The following is a 16,678-nucleotide window of genomic DNA, read 5'->3' as shown; positions in this document are numbered from 1 at the left end:
GCAGAGTGACCCGATGTCAACCACGTTGTTCAATCTTGTTCTTGAAGTAATAATGAAGAATTGCAGCAAAAAAATGGAAGAAACCATATTTAAAAATGAACATCAATGTATTGCTTTTGCGGATGATCTAACAATATTAGCAAAATCAAAGAAAGAATTGAGAAGAATTGTGAAAAAGATAGAAAAAGAAGCAAATAGGTTTGGCCTAAAGATAAATGAAAAGAAAACTAAATACATGATAATGGGTGATACGCAGTAAGACAATGAAGAGTTTAAAAAAATACAAGGTGAGAAAGACTACATATACAGTTTTGACAGAGTGGAAGAGTTTACTTACCTTGGTGTGAAAGTAATGGAAAATGGACATGAGGATAAAGAAATAGAATCCAGAATTACAAAAGGCAACCAGAAATACGGAATGTTGAAATCCTTAATGAAGTCTAAGTTTGTTTCAAGAAAAACAAAAGAAAGAATTTACAAGACAGTGATTAGAGCTACGGTTTTATATGGAGCTGAATTATGGGTTTTAAGAAAGGCAGATGAAGAAAGATTAGAAAGATGGGAGAGGAAAATTCTCCGATCAATTTACGGAGGCATAAATACACAAATGAGATGGAGAAGAAGGACAAATAAACAGTTGGAAGAGCTGTATACGGAACCAAAAATCACCGCAATAATAAAGGCGCATTGAATAAGATGGCTGGGACATGTGCAAATATTGGAAAACCATAGAATGACCAGGATGATATTGAACAGGAAACCAGTAGGGAAAAAAGGAAAGGAAGACCCCGTAAAAGATGGTTTGACAGCGTCCAAGCAGATTTACGAGAATTAAAAATAGATAAGTGGAGAAACAAGGTATTAGACAGAAGAGAATGGAGAGGAGTGGTAAGAAGAGGGCAAGAGAAATTGTAACAGAACAATGTGCCATGAATTGTAAAATGAGAGCTATATATATGTATATATTTATATGATGTATTTTTTAATAGACAAATTAATATTGTATATTGTAGGTATGTATAGTAAAGAAATGTAATTGTGTTTTTCACGCCCAGGGCCTACATGGCCTGTTGAGCAAAATAAATAATAATATGGGTCTGCAAACAAATGAGAAAAAATCAAAATGGCATAAAGATACAATAATATAATAAAACAAGAAATATTGGTCATCAAAACTGTAACTTAAAAGTGATGCACCACACATTCTTATACTCTGATGACAGTGATGACTTGATGACCAATAAGAACTCGGTAACGGACCAAACCAAACTGAGGATAATTCTTACAGAGTGATCTTTTGGGCTGATTAGATACGTAAAAAGTAGAGACGTAAACCAGAAAATAAAAATAACAACATGCAAAACTTTTATACGATCAGTGTCAAGATGTGGTTGTAAATATGAACCATTTCCAAGGTATACCAAAATCTCCTGCTCGTATTATTTAAACAATGGATCCTAAACCTAAAACGAATATTTTTGGCATCTTTAAAAGCCATATTTGGAGGAGAAGGTACAAGTATACGATATACCACAAATACCAACAGATATCTGGTAGTAAAAGAGTGGCATCTCTCATAAAAATAGGAATACTAACATGGGTAGGAAATTTAGCAAAATCATTTCCTAGACGAATTCGTATGTCATAGGTCATAGCCTGGGGGATCTAGACGAAAAGGAACACCAAAATTAGGAAGAAGGATAGTGTCTAGACGAAGATGCATGAAGAAAAATAGGTGGTGTAAACTGAAGCAGTTGGGAATGGGTAGGCTGACTAGAGAAATAGACTTAGGAAGTTCGAGATTCGCTTATAGTGCTGGAGTACCAATGAGGATATAACTAATATTCTTAATTATTAGATATATTTACTCTAATTTCTCGTAACATATTTTGTTATAACCTACCTAATAAATTATACCAAGTGTAAGTTCGCTGTCTTCTACTTTTAACGCCGGCTGAATTGCCAAAATATATTTTCATTAAACTATGGTCTTTGATGCCAATTCCATTACTGTAAAATAAAGATTATTGAGTTATTGAGTTTTTTTGTTTGTTTCTTTGTTACGCTGTCTTTCTGTGGCAATACTTTCCAGTATCAAATTAAAAAGCACTATGGATAACGAATCTCATTGTCTGAGACCTCTGGTCTATATTTGATGTTCGCCTGAGCTTCTATAAATTTATTTCGTATCTCTCTTAGTTCTCTGGAAAGTAGTTTATAACAGGAAAGATCAGCTAATAATCACAACAGGTTTTCTAATATGCCAGACAAAGGACACCTGCACATAATAGATTTATGTTTTAAAAACTTAAGCTGCAGACTCTGTAACCAGTCAATCGTATCTTACATAACTGCAAGATTTAGGGCCGGTACTGTATGTCTCGATTAAACCTCGGTTAGTTAATCGGGAACACTTTATAGTTTAGGGCTCATCTGTTTTGAGATGGACGTTGAGAGGTGACTCAAATTTTTTTGCAGAAACTGCTTGAAAATATCTTAAATAATAATATTTGAGTTATCCTCCCATTCAAAATGGTCTGGAACATTGTTTAAATAATCAAAATGTCAAAATATGATGGAAAAATTCGATTTTTTTATTAATTTTTTGATTATAACTTTAAAACTATTCATTTCTGATAAAAGTTGTACTGACATAAACGTTGCGTAATTAAATTTTCTACAATATAGAATTGGCTAAAATTTTTAAAAATAGTTACCCTTGTTGAAAAATAGCAATAATTGCGAAAAAAACCATACAAAAACAAGTATTCGCATTTTACGTTTTTCAACAATTTATGCTACACTTGGGACCTTCATATTTTACCCAGAAAAACTTTATGATATAGTAAAACAAGACTGTACATTTCATTAAGATCGGTTTAATAGATTTTGCAAAATAAATTTTGCAATCCAGCTTTCGTAAAACAAATTCATTTTTTTTTAAATGTTGCAGGACTGAAAATAAAGCAGATAGCAAGTTGAATTTTTTTTTGTTTATAGACCTTTTATTTGCAATTTTCAAAATTAAAATCGATTAATTACTACGGCGTCAGGAAATTTTTTAAATAAACATTAATTTTTGGTGCTACGCTCAGGACAGCGGTGTTCGAATCACACAAGTTGACTTCCACCAAAATTTCTTCGAATCTTTATCTAATATATTATTTTCTTACTCTATATTTTGTTGTATTTTAATATTTTAATTCCACAAAAATCAAAGTAATTTTATTATTGCTTGTGAAATATTGTTTAAACAATTGCATATGTTTAAAAATAATAAACTTTTATTCTCTAAGTTAAAATATATGAACAAAGAAAGTTTTTTCTAGCTAAAAAGCTAAAAAAGTGTTATTTCAAAGGATACAGTATGTGTTTTTATTTTGCAATAAACAAATTTATTTATTTATATCGAAATGTAATAAAAATTAAAATGTATCAATCATTATCAAAGATCATTGGAATGCCCAATCAGAGCAAACTATCCGCTGTCCTGCGCGTAGCACCAATAATTAATGTTTATTTAAAAAAATTTGTGACGCCGTAGTGGTTAATCGATTTTAGTTTTGCAAATTGCAAATAAAAGGTACAGTACACTTCTATAAGCAAAAAAGATTTCAACTTGTTATCTGCTTTATTTTCAGTCCTGTAACATTTTGAAAAAATGAATTTTTTTTGCGAAAGCTGGATTGCAAAATTTATTTTGCAAAATCTATTGAACCGATCTTAATGAAATTTATATTATTGGTTTACTGTATCATAAAGTTTTTTGGGTGAAATATGAAGGTCCTAAATGTAGCATAAATGGTTGAAAAACGTAAAATGCGAATACTTGTATTTGAATGGTTTTTTTGCAAATATTGTTATTTTGCAACAAGGCCTTGTTAAACAATAAACACTTGTTGCAACAAACCCTTGTTGCAACAAACCCTTGCAAGGGTGAATATTTTTTTAAATTTTTAACCAATTCTATATTGTAGGAAATTTAATTACGCAACTTTTATGTCAGTACAACTTTTCTCGAAAAGGAATACTTTTAAAGTTATATCAAAAAACCAAGAAAAAAATCGAATTTTTCTCTCATTTTTTGACATTTTGATTATTTAAACAATCTTCCGGACCTTTTTGAGAGGGAGGATAACTCAAATATTATTATTTGAGTTATTTACAAGCAATTTCTGCAAAAAAAATTGAGTCACCTCTCAACGTCCAAATGTACTAATATTTTTACAGATGCGCCCTGGTCTATTAGGGTATTTTGCGTTGTAATAAATGCTATTACAATTATTATTATAATTATAAATAAGTATAATAATAATTATAATTGCATTTATTACAACTCAAGGGACCCAAAAGAGGTCCCGATTAAACCCCGGTTAACTAACCGGGGTTAAGCTATACTGCCGTCCTTAGGAAAAACACCGCATATGAAAAAATTATGAAAATTGAGTTAGGCGCGAAAATTAGATCTGGAGGGTTTATATTACATAATTATTTAAGAAAAGTACAGTATTTACAGCCCCAACGATATATTCTGAAAGTAATACTAAACCTAGCATCTACAAAAACATGCGTGGAACTAAGGAAGAACCCCGCAACTACAACATTACTTAGGTAAAACCCCGCATATACTTGTCGGGACTTGCAGTTACTGTGTTTATTCTAATCAATACCCAATGGCGGTGTTTTTTCTACGCAATTGGCGCGATTTATCAATTTATTTAGTTTGTTCTTAACTCGTGTATGATGATGCGGTTGTGTTAGTTTGTGTCTGCAAAATTGATTAAGAAATAATTAACTATTTAGATGGGAAATTAAGAAATTTATTATGTAGATGATTAATAAATAACGTAAAATCTTTAACGTTGAAAAGTAAGTAGGGTAAGCAGTTGAGATTAAAAAAAATTAGCTTAAATACTTCTTTCTAGTTTTTTGTAGGTACATTAGGTAAAAAAAATTAAGTGGCAAGATTTCGCGTCACAAGCAAAAATTAAAAAAATAAACCCTTGACCTTACTTGGCGAAAATAACAGAAATTGTTGTCAACAAGAGATCATTTTCTCTAAAGCACAAGTTAACAAATAAATCCGATAGTATGTCTGAAATGAATTTTCTTCAAAATAAAGTTTTAAATAAAAAACTTCCCAGCACTCAGGCATTTACATCTCCATGTAGGGCATCAAAAAATAAAAAAGAAACTCTTATTAAAAATCTCAAAACCATAATTTCTTTAGGTAGATTACAATTTTGGCAAAACCTTGAGGAAGATAAGAAGTAATAAGATAATTTCTTTGTATATTTACTTTTTTTTTTCCTTTGGTATTAAATATTGTTTGTTAGGGTTAATTTGGTCTAATAAATGTGGTTTTTTTTTATTAAATATGTAGATTTAATAAATTATTCAAAAACTCATTTTGCTGTTTAATTATATTTTCTATAATATAACATTATGTTGAGAAAAAACACCGCATATACATAACATCCGTAGATGCTGTAGCTTTACTTAGCAATTCCTAATATTACTTACAATTTTTTCATAGTAGGTATCTGCCATAATAGGCATAAAATTAGGATAAAAAACTACTGCTCCTTTTTTTAAACACAGTTTATTACAGACTTATTGATATAAAATAAAATCGTTTTCTAACCGCATTGTTGTAACAATTTTAGCACCTTTTAAAAGTTGCAGATTCTTTGAAGTTCATTTACTCATTTTGATAAATACTGCAGATGCGGTGGTTTTCCTAAAGCTTTGGTTTCCTCGAAAGCGGCACCGACAAAATGCGACCGTAACACTGCGATGAATGACTTCAGATTAGGGTGAAAAATTCAAGGTTCTTCACTGCGGCAATGAAATGTGTAAACTTGCGTGGTACAGTTTTTATGACGTCATTCATCGCAGTGTTACGGTCGCAGTTTGTCGGTGCCGCTTTCTAGGAAACCAAGGATTTAGGAGGGCAGTAGTCCGGCCGCTGGTTTTTTTCTGGTAACTAAACATGTACTCAACAATTGTATTTTTACTTTACTACAGTGCGTCCATAAAGTAACGCAAAAATTCATTATTTCGTAAAACGGCGACTTTAAGGAAAAATCCCGAAATAGGTCGATTTTATTTTTAATTTCCGATTTTTTGGCATATATATCATACTAGTGACATCATCCATCTGGGCGTGATGACGTATTCGATGATTTTTTTAAATGAGAATATGGATCATGTGATGGCTCATTTGAAAGGGTATTCAATTCTCTATTCACTAATGTAAACATAAACATAATTATTTATACAGGGTGAGCAAAAAAACATTTTTTTAATTAAAATAATTGAGACAGAAAGAAGAATGTATGTAATTTATTTAATTCAAAATGCGTTTTACTACTGCCATAAAACAGAACAAAATTTTAATTGACAAATAAACATTGAATTTCGCTTAAACGAAATGTTCAAACTGGCAAGAGGCAGGTGGGTGGCAGCTTTAATATTGAATTTAAGCGAAAACAATATTTATTTGTCAAATAAACATTTTTTTCCTGTTTTCTGACAACATTAAAACGTATTTTGAATTAGATAAATTACATACATTCTTCTTTGTCTCAATTATTTTAATTAAAAAAATGTTTATTGAACACCTTGTATAAATAATTATGTTAATGTTTATATTAGGGAATAGAGAATTGAATACACTTTCAAATGAGCTATCACATGACCCCTATTCTCATTTAAAAAAATCATCGATTACGTCATCACGCCCAGATGGATGACGTCACTAGTATGATATATATGCCAAAAAATTGGAAATTAAAAATAAAAATCGACCTGTTTCGGGATTTTTCTTTAAAGTCGCCGGTTTACGAAATAATGAATTTATGCTTTACTTTATGGACGCACTGTATATACTGTTAAAGCAGGACATATCCCATTGACCATTTTTATTTACATTTAAACCTTACAGGAACCCTTCTATTTTTATAACACCATGTTGAATAAAATGTTTGTACTCTGAATGCAAAACAGCACTCTACACTCTATTAACAATTTGAACCCCAACTAAAGTCGTTATCTTACTAAAACGATTGTAGTAAAATTTTTTTTAACAAGAAGTGATCAAATTTCGCTGCCTTTAAAGCTATCCTACAAAATAAGTTACTACTACTATACAAGCTGATACAGGGTTCCGGAATTCTGGAATGGATATCATGAATGAATAGAAGGTATACAATATGCCAATTGGCTGAAGAACTATTGATTTATAATATACGGATTTCGAAAAAACTTTCTTAAACAAGCACCACATTAAAGACCATAAGACAAAATAAAAGAACAAATAACAATATTTAATAAATTAGACGAAGTTTTTTACAAATACCTACTATAAATATGGAGAATAAAGGGAGTTATTACGAAGTAGCGTATAAGAACTATCTTGCGCTTGATAGAGGGTCAATGTACAATCCGGGTAGCAGCCACATTGATCTTTATAATACTTTTCTGACATCGATCCCAATATTTCTTTTCCATTTAACCCTGGTACAGAACTCCTAATTTTACCTACGGAAGAAAGTCAGAATTCAATATTTTGGTAGTATCAAATGAGATTTAGACAAAAATATTTTTTTATATGAAATTTTTATAGTATAATTTTATATTATGAGATTATTCATTTATATTATTGGGTCAACTAGTTCCTATTTCACTTGAGAGAAAAAAAATCGACTCACTCGATGAATTATACACGTTGGATGTCTCGAATTTCCTAAACCGATTTAAGTGATTTTTTTAGTATTCTATAATAGCCTTATTCTTTATATTCTAACAAGATCGCTGTAATAATAATGTTGTTAAGCAAGTTAATGTCATTTAATATCGAATGTAACAATCATACTATGTTTTTCCTTAAAGTTCGGAACACACTGTGGAATATTCTAGCATATATAAAATATTGAAATTGAAACTCAATAATTCTGGTCTTAGGCTTTATTAACATTTTCTTTTTTGATTCATTTGTTTATGTTGAATAATAAAAAAGTTAGTTACGTTAACATCTAGCCATATTTTTTACCAATAAATCCTAATTTTCTGATTAACTACTTAGATGGGAAATAAGCCACAATTAAATTGAAAAAATAATTTTATTAACGTTTCGACGCCCAAATCGGGTGCCGTTTTCAAAATACAAAATACTACTAAATTACACAAAAATGTTGTTGCTAAGTAAAAAAATTCTTCTAATAATTTATTTAATCTGACTCATTTATGTTGGCATTTCAGACGTATATTATACATTTTAAAGTATAAGACTTTAAAATGATATCGCCAATATTTATGAGTTGCGTTCCTGGGACGACTTTACTAAAAGATAGTTCATTCGATTACATGAAATCAATCCCAACTCAAGAATATCCTTTTTCGTTTATAAATAAGGAACTGTCAAGATTTAACCGAATGGAACAGAACAACTTAGAACGGGATCCTACAACATTCACAAGAAATAATACGAGGAAACTATCAATACCATATATAAAAGGACTATCCGAGAAACTTAAAACAAAAGGAAATAAATTCAACATTTTAGCAACATTCAAAACAACAAACACATTGAGATCTATTTTGTCTAAAACTAAACCTATCAATGAACAAGAAAGAACAAAGAATTGCATTTATGAAATACCTTGTGAATGCGAACAATTATATTTAGGTGAAACATCAAGACCATTAAACGTTAGAATAAGTGAACATCAGTCTTATATTAAAACATAGAGTTCAGTGGAGAGATTCAAGTATAGTCCTGAAAGAATCAGATAGTAAAAAGAGAAAAATCGAAGAAGCGGCTTTAATTATGCTAAATGAAACCAATTGTGTCGCAAATTCCTCGGTAGAATGCAGTAGGATGTGGTTACCCATACTGAAAGAGAAAGTCAATAGAAAGAAAATATCACGATTAGTAAGTCAATAACATATCGAGTTAGTACATATTTTATATTTTAGTATTACTTATTGTATATCTATGTATTATTAATATTATTTATAATATAAACATATTAAAGTCAGAATTTGGTATTAGTTTTTGAAATTAAATTAAATGTAAGACCAAATACTTACGATGTCGGGATAGTATCACGAGGTTTTTTCCTGGTTTTCCCTCGTGATTTACTATGGAATCTCTAACGCAAGAATTTTACTGTCATCGCTGCATTTGGTTGTCTTTTTAAAGACAGATCACATGCTTTGATTTTTTTTGACGAATATTCTTGAGTTGGGATTGATTTCATGTAATCGAATGAACTATCTTTTAGTAAAGTCGTCTCAGGAAAGCGACTCATAAATATTGGCGATATCATTTTAAAGTTTTCTACTTTAAAATATATAATATACGTCTGATTGGCCAGTATAAATGAGTCAGATTAAATAAATGTTTAGAAGAATTTTTTTACTTAGCAACAACATTTTTGTTTAATTTAGTAGTATTTTGTTTTTTGACAACGGCACCCGATTTGGGCGTCGAAACGTTAATAAAATTACGAGTATTTTTTTAATTTAATTGTGGTTTATTTACCATCTAAATAGTTAATCATAAAAATGCCACAAGGAAATAGCTTCAGAACAACATCCTCATTTTCTGCTTAGTTTAATAAACACGCCTAAAGTAGGCTATGAGAAATTAACAATTTAATGGATGTCAAATTGTTAACAATCCAAAAGAGGTATGTTGTGAAAATTAATAGATTTATTATTTAAGTTTGTATTTTGTATTATTTTAATGTACATTAAATGAACTTTTTAGAGCAGCCGTCTCTAAAATACGAATAGCTATGATGATTGCCGACCTCCGCCGCGGAGAGAGCACTTAAAGAAGAAGAACATTATTTTAAGTTTCAATTTAGTCTGTATTTTTTTGTTGTATGGTGGAAATAGAACGCGCCACAAGGAATTTGACCCACTACGAGTGTGTTCAAGCAATGATCTTACAAAGCGAAGGACTTAGCTACCATGCTCTCGGCTCCTTATATTGGTATTTTACGTTCACGAACTGTAACCGAATATTTACAGCAGGTAAATCTTCGGATTTTGAATTGGCCATCGCATCGTCTAGATCTTAACCCGATGGAACATTTTTGGTACATAATTGGCAGAAGACTAGGACAGTGTTACAGGAGGTAGAAACAGTAGCTTTCGAGATTTGGAATGATATCCATCAAGACCAAAAAGCATACCTCAGTTGTAATATAAAAGTACATATCTCTTTTATTATCTAACATAAGCGAATGAATAAAAAAACAAATAGTAAAGGAAGTCTAAGGCTACAATTAAGTTTTCAGTAGTAATTGCACTAGAGCTCTAAAATTATCGATTTGTTTCCCGAGTGGGGAAATTATGTCAAAGGGTCACGAGGGCAACAAATCGATAACAATTTTAGAGATCGACTGTAATTCGCTGAGATTATTTCATGAATAAAACTGTCTTTTTAAATTATTTTAATTAATATTTTATTGATATCTTCATCTGAATATTTGCTAAACCTGCTTCTTGGTGTTTTCTGTGACAAGTTGTAAAACATTAATTGTTACTAATGTCACTGAATGTTCATTTTTGCGTAGTAACGAAGACCATCGTGACGTAGTGCTTGACGACGGAATATTCTCAAAATATTTCTGTAATTTTCTATTGATCAGAATCTCCTATGAATAAAATATTCATTTAAATATTTTATATATGCTGGAATATTCCACAGGATGTTCCAAACTTTAGGGAAAAAACAGTTTGATTATTATACCCGGTATAAAATGACATTTACCTGCCCAGCAATAATATTATTACATCGATTTTCTTAAATAATTATAATAAGGCTATAACAAACTAAAAATATCACTCAAATCGGACAACAGGTTTAGGAAATTTGAGATATCTGACGTCTATAATTCATCAAGTTAGTCGATTTTTTTCTCTCAAATGTAGTTATAGAACTATTTTTTGTAGAATTTTTTACTAGCTACGGGGGGATTTTAATGGAAATAATCTACAATTTTAATTAAAAGATAGAATATATTTGATGTTTTGATTTTCTTTTTGGAAGCCGTTCTCAAAATACAAAATTAAACAAATATTTTTCTAGAAAAATTCTTCTAATGGTTTACTTGTATATGTATTTTTTCACAACATCTCAATAGCCAGGTATTTGAGTTTTTATTATAGTATACAATACTAGCATAAGCTACAATATACAGTATGGTGCAAATGAAAGTCATTTTTTCAAAAGATAATTTCAAAATTAATGTCATTAAATTGCCTGACCAAAAAATTGAAGCAAAACAATAAACTTATTTTTGTGATCTTTTCAAATATGCAAACGGATTTTAAAAATCTCAATATACAGGGTGCTATTTCAAGGTCACAATAGCTTTATATTCTTTTATTTATTATTATATATATATTTTTAAATATCAAAAAATTTACAAGGTGGTTCTATAGTTATGGATCCAGAAAGAAATGAACACTATCGATAAAACACACTATTACTCATTTATAAAAATCGGTGGGGTCATAAATGTAGTATATCTAGAACTGCCTCAGGACCTCTATTCACCATTCAAGTATTTCCGTTTTCCAATGAAACACCCTGTATATATGTTTGTTCTGTATCTATCCCAGTCAGTTTTTCCTGAATGGTTTCCTTATAATTATTTTGATATTCTCCGAATTTCGCCATGTCGAATATTTGTAATTTATTATCTTGTAGGTATTCTCTTCTTTGTAGTCAAACATGTATTGATATACAGTATGGTGCAAATGAAAGGATTAAATTCGGTATTTCGTAAACCGGCAACTTAATGCAAAAATCCAGAATCCACCAATTTAATAAGAATTAAAATGGTAAATAGTATTTTAAAACTGAGATTTTTCGTGTTAAAAGTTCTTACTGGTACATCCTTAATCTGCGACTTTTTCAATTAATAAGACAGCAGACGACGAATATAGAAAACGAAAGGGAAACGATCACATTCCGCTTTCATTCGTCTAGGAAAAGCGGACAGCAGAGGAACTTTCAGTACTCAAATCCGAGTAAAGGATATAAAAATAATAAATGATGGTTTTGCTTGTTTTCGATTCAGAGGGTTGCACACCAGCTAGACAGGCTCTGTTTCTACCATTTCAGGCGTCCTCAGTAGCTTTCGTTAGTGTGCCTACCTCTGGACCGAAAAACAGCTCTACCATCATTTTAAAGGGAATCTGAAAAATAATTCAAATTTCCCATCAGACGCGATACAGCGACATCTACTAACAAATTGAAGAATCTCAGATGCAGAATACACCAATTTAATAAGAATTAAAATGGTAAATAGTATTAGTAGCTGTATCGCGTCTGATGGGAAATTTGAATTATTTTTAAGATTCCCTTTAAAATGATGGTAGAGCTGTTTTTCGGTCCAGAGGTAGGCACACTAACGAAAGCTACTGAGGACGCCTGAAATGGTAGAAACAGAGCCTGTCTAGCTGGTGTGCAACCCTCTGAATCGAAAACAAGCAAAACCATCATTTATTATTTTTATTTCCTTTACTCGGATTTGAGAACTAAAAGTTCCTCTGCTGTCCGTTTTTCCTAGACGAATGAAAGCGGAATGTGATCGTTTCCTTTTCGCTTTCTATATTCGTCGTCTGCTGTCTTATTAATTGAAAAAGTCGCAGATTAAGGATGTACCAGTAAGAACTTTCAACACAAAAAATCTCAGTTTTATTATATTTATATTTATAATTATGTAAATGTTTTTATTATTGAATACAGAACGGAATAATATTTCGAATGACTTAGCACAAGACCCCTATTCCCATTTAAAAAAATCATAGATTACGTCATCACGCTCAGATGGATGACGTCACTAGTATACCATATATACCAAAATATCATAATTTAAAAATAAAAATGGACCTGTTTCGGGATTTTTCCTTAAAGTCGTCGGTTTACGAAATATCGAATTTATTCCTTTCATTTGCACCATACTGTATATATTTTAGTTCTAACTTGTGATATAAAAAATTAATACAAACCATTTATTTTTGCTAAACATGGTATGTCCAGTAGATTGCAAACCTTGACACTAGGATCTCTTCCTAAAAAATAATAATCAGTTTACATGGGGTTTCATTAATAGTTGGAATTATTTTAACTGCATATTCCTTGACTCAAAATATTAAGGATTTAACTCAAATCACCTAGTTTTAAAATGGGAGCATAATCAAGGACAGACAGAAATGGAAATATTTGGGGAAGGCCTATGTCCAAAGCTGGATAGAAATGGGCAAAAGAAGAAGCCTAATCACCTAAGGGAGCTAGAGCTTTTTGAACATGGCGTATTTTAATTAGTTTTATTTTAATACATTGGAAAAGACTGCAAGACTTGTACACACTTCTAAATAGGTCAAAACGGCAAACAGGTGTATGTTTTCAAAAAAACTTTTGATAGTGTGTAAAAAGTCAAAACGGCAAACAGGTGTATGTTTTCAAAAAAACTTTTGATAGTGTGTAAAAATTTTTTACACACTATCAAAAGTTTTTTTGAAAACATACACCTGTTTGCCGTTTTGACTTTTTACACACTATCAAAAGTTTTTTTGAAAACATACACCTGTTTGCCGTTTTGACTTATTTTAATACCTCCAGAACGCTTCTATTAAAAATAAAACGAAAACAAGTACATCTATTTATCTTTCAGAGATAAATCGCTTCCATCAATTGCGAATTTCTAGTACGTACCTGTTTTAGGCAACGGTTTAGGTAGGGCAACGGTTATTTTATCGTATAACTTGTTTGTCTCTTAAGCATTTGTGACACTGGATTATTAAATTGTGAGGTATTCTAGTATTAAAAGTTACTCTTTTGCCTTATAGTCCAGGGCGCATCTGTTTTGAGATGGACGTTGAGAGGTGACTCAAAATTTTTTGCAGAAATTGCTTGAAAATAAATCAAATAATAATATTTGAGTTATTCTCCCTCTCAAAAAGGTCCGGAACATTGTTTAAATAATCAAAATGTCAAAAAATGAAGGAAAAATTCGATTTTTTTCTTCGTTTTTTGATTATAACTTTAAAAGTTTTCATTTCCGAGAAAAGTTGTATTGACGTAAAAGTAGCGTAAATAAATTTGATACAATATAGAATTGGTTATAAATTTAAAAAATACTCATCCTAGTTGCAAAATAGCAATAATTGCGAAAAAACCATACAAAAACAAGTATTCGCATTTTACGTTTTTCAACCATTTATGCTACACTTAGGACCTTCATATTTCACTCAGAAAAACTTTATGATACAGTAAAACAATACTGTAAATTTAATTAAGATTGGTTGAACAGATTTTGCAAAATAAATTTTGCAATCCAGCTTTCGCAAAAAAAATTTATTTTTTCAAAATGCTACAGGACTGAAAATAAAGCAGATAGCAAGTTGAATTTTTTTTTTGCTTATAGAAGTGTACTGTACCTTTCATTTGTAATTTGCAAAATTAAAATTGATTAATTACCACTGCGTCAGGAAATTTTTTAAATAAACATTAATTTTTGGTGCTACGCGCAGGACAGCGGTGTTCGATCCACACAAGTTGATTTTCACCAAAATTTCTTCCAATCTTTATCTAATATATTATTTTCTTACTCTATATTTTGTTATATTTTAATATTTTAATTCCACAAAAATCAAACTAATTTTATTATTGTTTGTGAGATATTGTTTAAACAATTGCATATGTTTTAAAAATAATACACTTTTATTCTCAAGTTAAAATATATGAACAAAGAAAGTTTTTGCTAATAAAAGTTTTATTTCAAAGGATAGAGTATGTGTTTTTATTTTGCAATAAACAAATTTATTTATTTATATCGAAATGTAATAAAAATTAAAATGTATCAATCATTATCAAAAGTCAATGGAATGCCCAATCAGAGCAAACTATCCGCTGTCCTGCGCGTAGCACCAATAATTAATGTTTATTTAAAAAAATTCCTGACGCCGTGGTGTTAATCGATTTTAATTTTGCAAAATTGCAAATGAAAGGTACAGTACACTTCTATACGCAAAAAAATTTCAACTTACTATCTGCTTTATTTTCAGTCCTGTAACATTTTGAAAAAATGAATTTTTTTTGCGAAAGCTGGATTGCAAAATTTATTTTGCAAAATCTATTGAACCGACCTTAATGAAATTTACAGTGTTATTTTACTGTATCATAAAGTTTTTCTGAGTGAAATATAAAGGTCCCACGTGTAGCATAAATGGTTGAAAAACGTAAAATGCGAATACTTATTTTTGTATGTTTTTTTTTTCGCAATTATTGCTATTTTGCAACAAGGGTGACTATTTTTTAATTTTTAACTAATTTTATATTGTAGGAAATTTAATTATGCAACTTTTTGCATAAGTACAACTTTTCTCGAAAATGAACACTTTTAAAGTTATAATCAAAAAACCAAGAAAAAAATCGAATTTTTCCTTAATTTTTTGACATTTTGATTATTTAAACAATGTTCCGGACCTTTTTGAGAGGGAGGATAACTGAAATATTAATATTTGATTTATTTTCAAGCAATTTCTGCAAAAAAATTTGAGTCACCTCTCAACGTCCAAATGTACTAATATTTTTACAGATGCGCCCAGGTGTATTAAGTCGGTAGGATAAACCGTTTTCTAGAAAAATCCATTTGAAATTTTTCGTGTTTTGACATTGAACAAAATTTGAAAAAGATTTAAAAAACGGTGAATTTTACCGACTTAAAACAAGAGTAACTTTTAGTACTAGAATACCCCATGATTTAATAATTTAAAGTGCAAAATGCTTAAACATTAAAGACACAAAAATAATGCGATAAATTATCCGTTGACCTACCCAAAACGGACCTATATGACCGATTCATCTCTGGAAGATAAATAAACGTACCAGTTTTCGTTTTCCAAAATAGGTTATTTTTGAAAACTTTTTTCAAATTATCAGAAATTTTCAAATCTACTCGTGCATAATCTTTGTAGGTGGTCCTCGAACTCTGCTACTAACACGGTGTCATCAGCGTAACAGAGTATTTTTATCTCTCTATTGCCCATTTTGTACCCTCTTTTTTTCTTCACTTGTTTTATTATTGCATCCAACATTATGTTAAACCAGAGGTTCCCAAATTATTTTTTCTCGTAGACCACTTTAAAAAATTTACTGGTTTCGGTGGACCCCCAACAGAAGTGGTATTTCGTAGCTGTGTACGTCAGTGGCGGGTCTAGAAAATTGCCTGGAGGTGGGGGAACTTGGGTGGAAAAAATAAGACGTTAATGAAGGTCGAACCGTCTTTTTCTTCTTTTTTTTTTCTCAAAATATCATTCCAAGCGATTTTACTGTGATTTGGAATTTATTTAAACTTTGCATTTTTTTATCGTAAAGTATCAATGGAAAAAATAATGTTTTAATAGAAGGGACTCAAAAATGTGATTATTAGGTATAGTATTTTTACTACAAAAGCGATATTACGTAGGTCAAAATTTTTGACGTAAGAGAACTGTCAAAACATTAGAATGTGACTTTTCATTATTGCCATGTTTATAATAAATATGGCAATAATGAAAAGTCACATTCTAATATTTTGACAGTTCTCTTACGTCAAAAATTTTGACCTACGTAATATCGCTTTTGTAGTAAAAATACTATATTATAACA

At 30.3% G+C, this 16,678-nt stretch overlaps 1 protein-coding gene across 1 annotated transcript in view; it reads right to left on the bottom strand.

The window, feature by feature from the left end:
• Positions 1 to 1,892: 1,892 nt before the first annotated feature.
• The window catches only part of LOC114325876 (sodium channel protein Nach-like), a 101,851-nt gene continuing 87,065 nt past the window's right edge, over positions 1,893 to 16,678 (bottom strand). The window contains exons 5-7 of the mRNA XM_050660333.1: positions 13,036 to 13,098; positions 7,365 to 7,542; positions 1,893 to 2,010 (exon numbers count right to left, since the gene is read on the bottom strand). Coding sequence (XP_050516290.1) covers positions 1,893 to 2,010; positions 7,365 to 7,542; positions 13,036 to 13,098 — 359 coding nt within the window. The remainder of the gene's footprint in view (positions 2,011 to 7,364; positions 7,543 to 13,035; positions 13,099 to 16,678) is intronic.

The sequence above is a fragment of the Diabrotica virgifera genome, chromosome 1 (genome assembly GCF_917563875.1).
Source record: "Diabrotica virgifera virgifera chromosome 1, PGI_DIABVI_V3a".
Taxonomy (NCBI): Eukaryota; Metazoa; Arthropoda; class Insecta; order Coleoptera; family Chrysomelidae; genus Diabrotica; species Diabrotica virgifera.
This window is presented reverse-complemented; position numbering and strand designations above follow the sequence as displayed.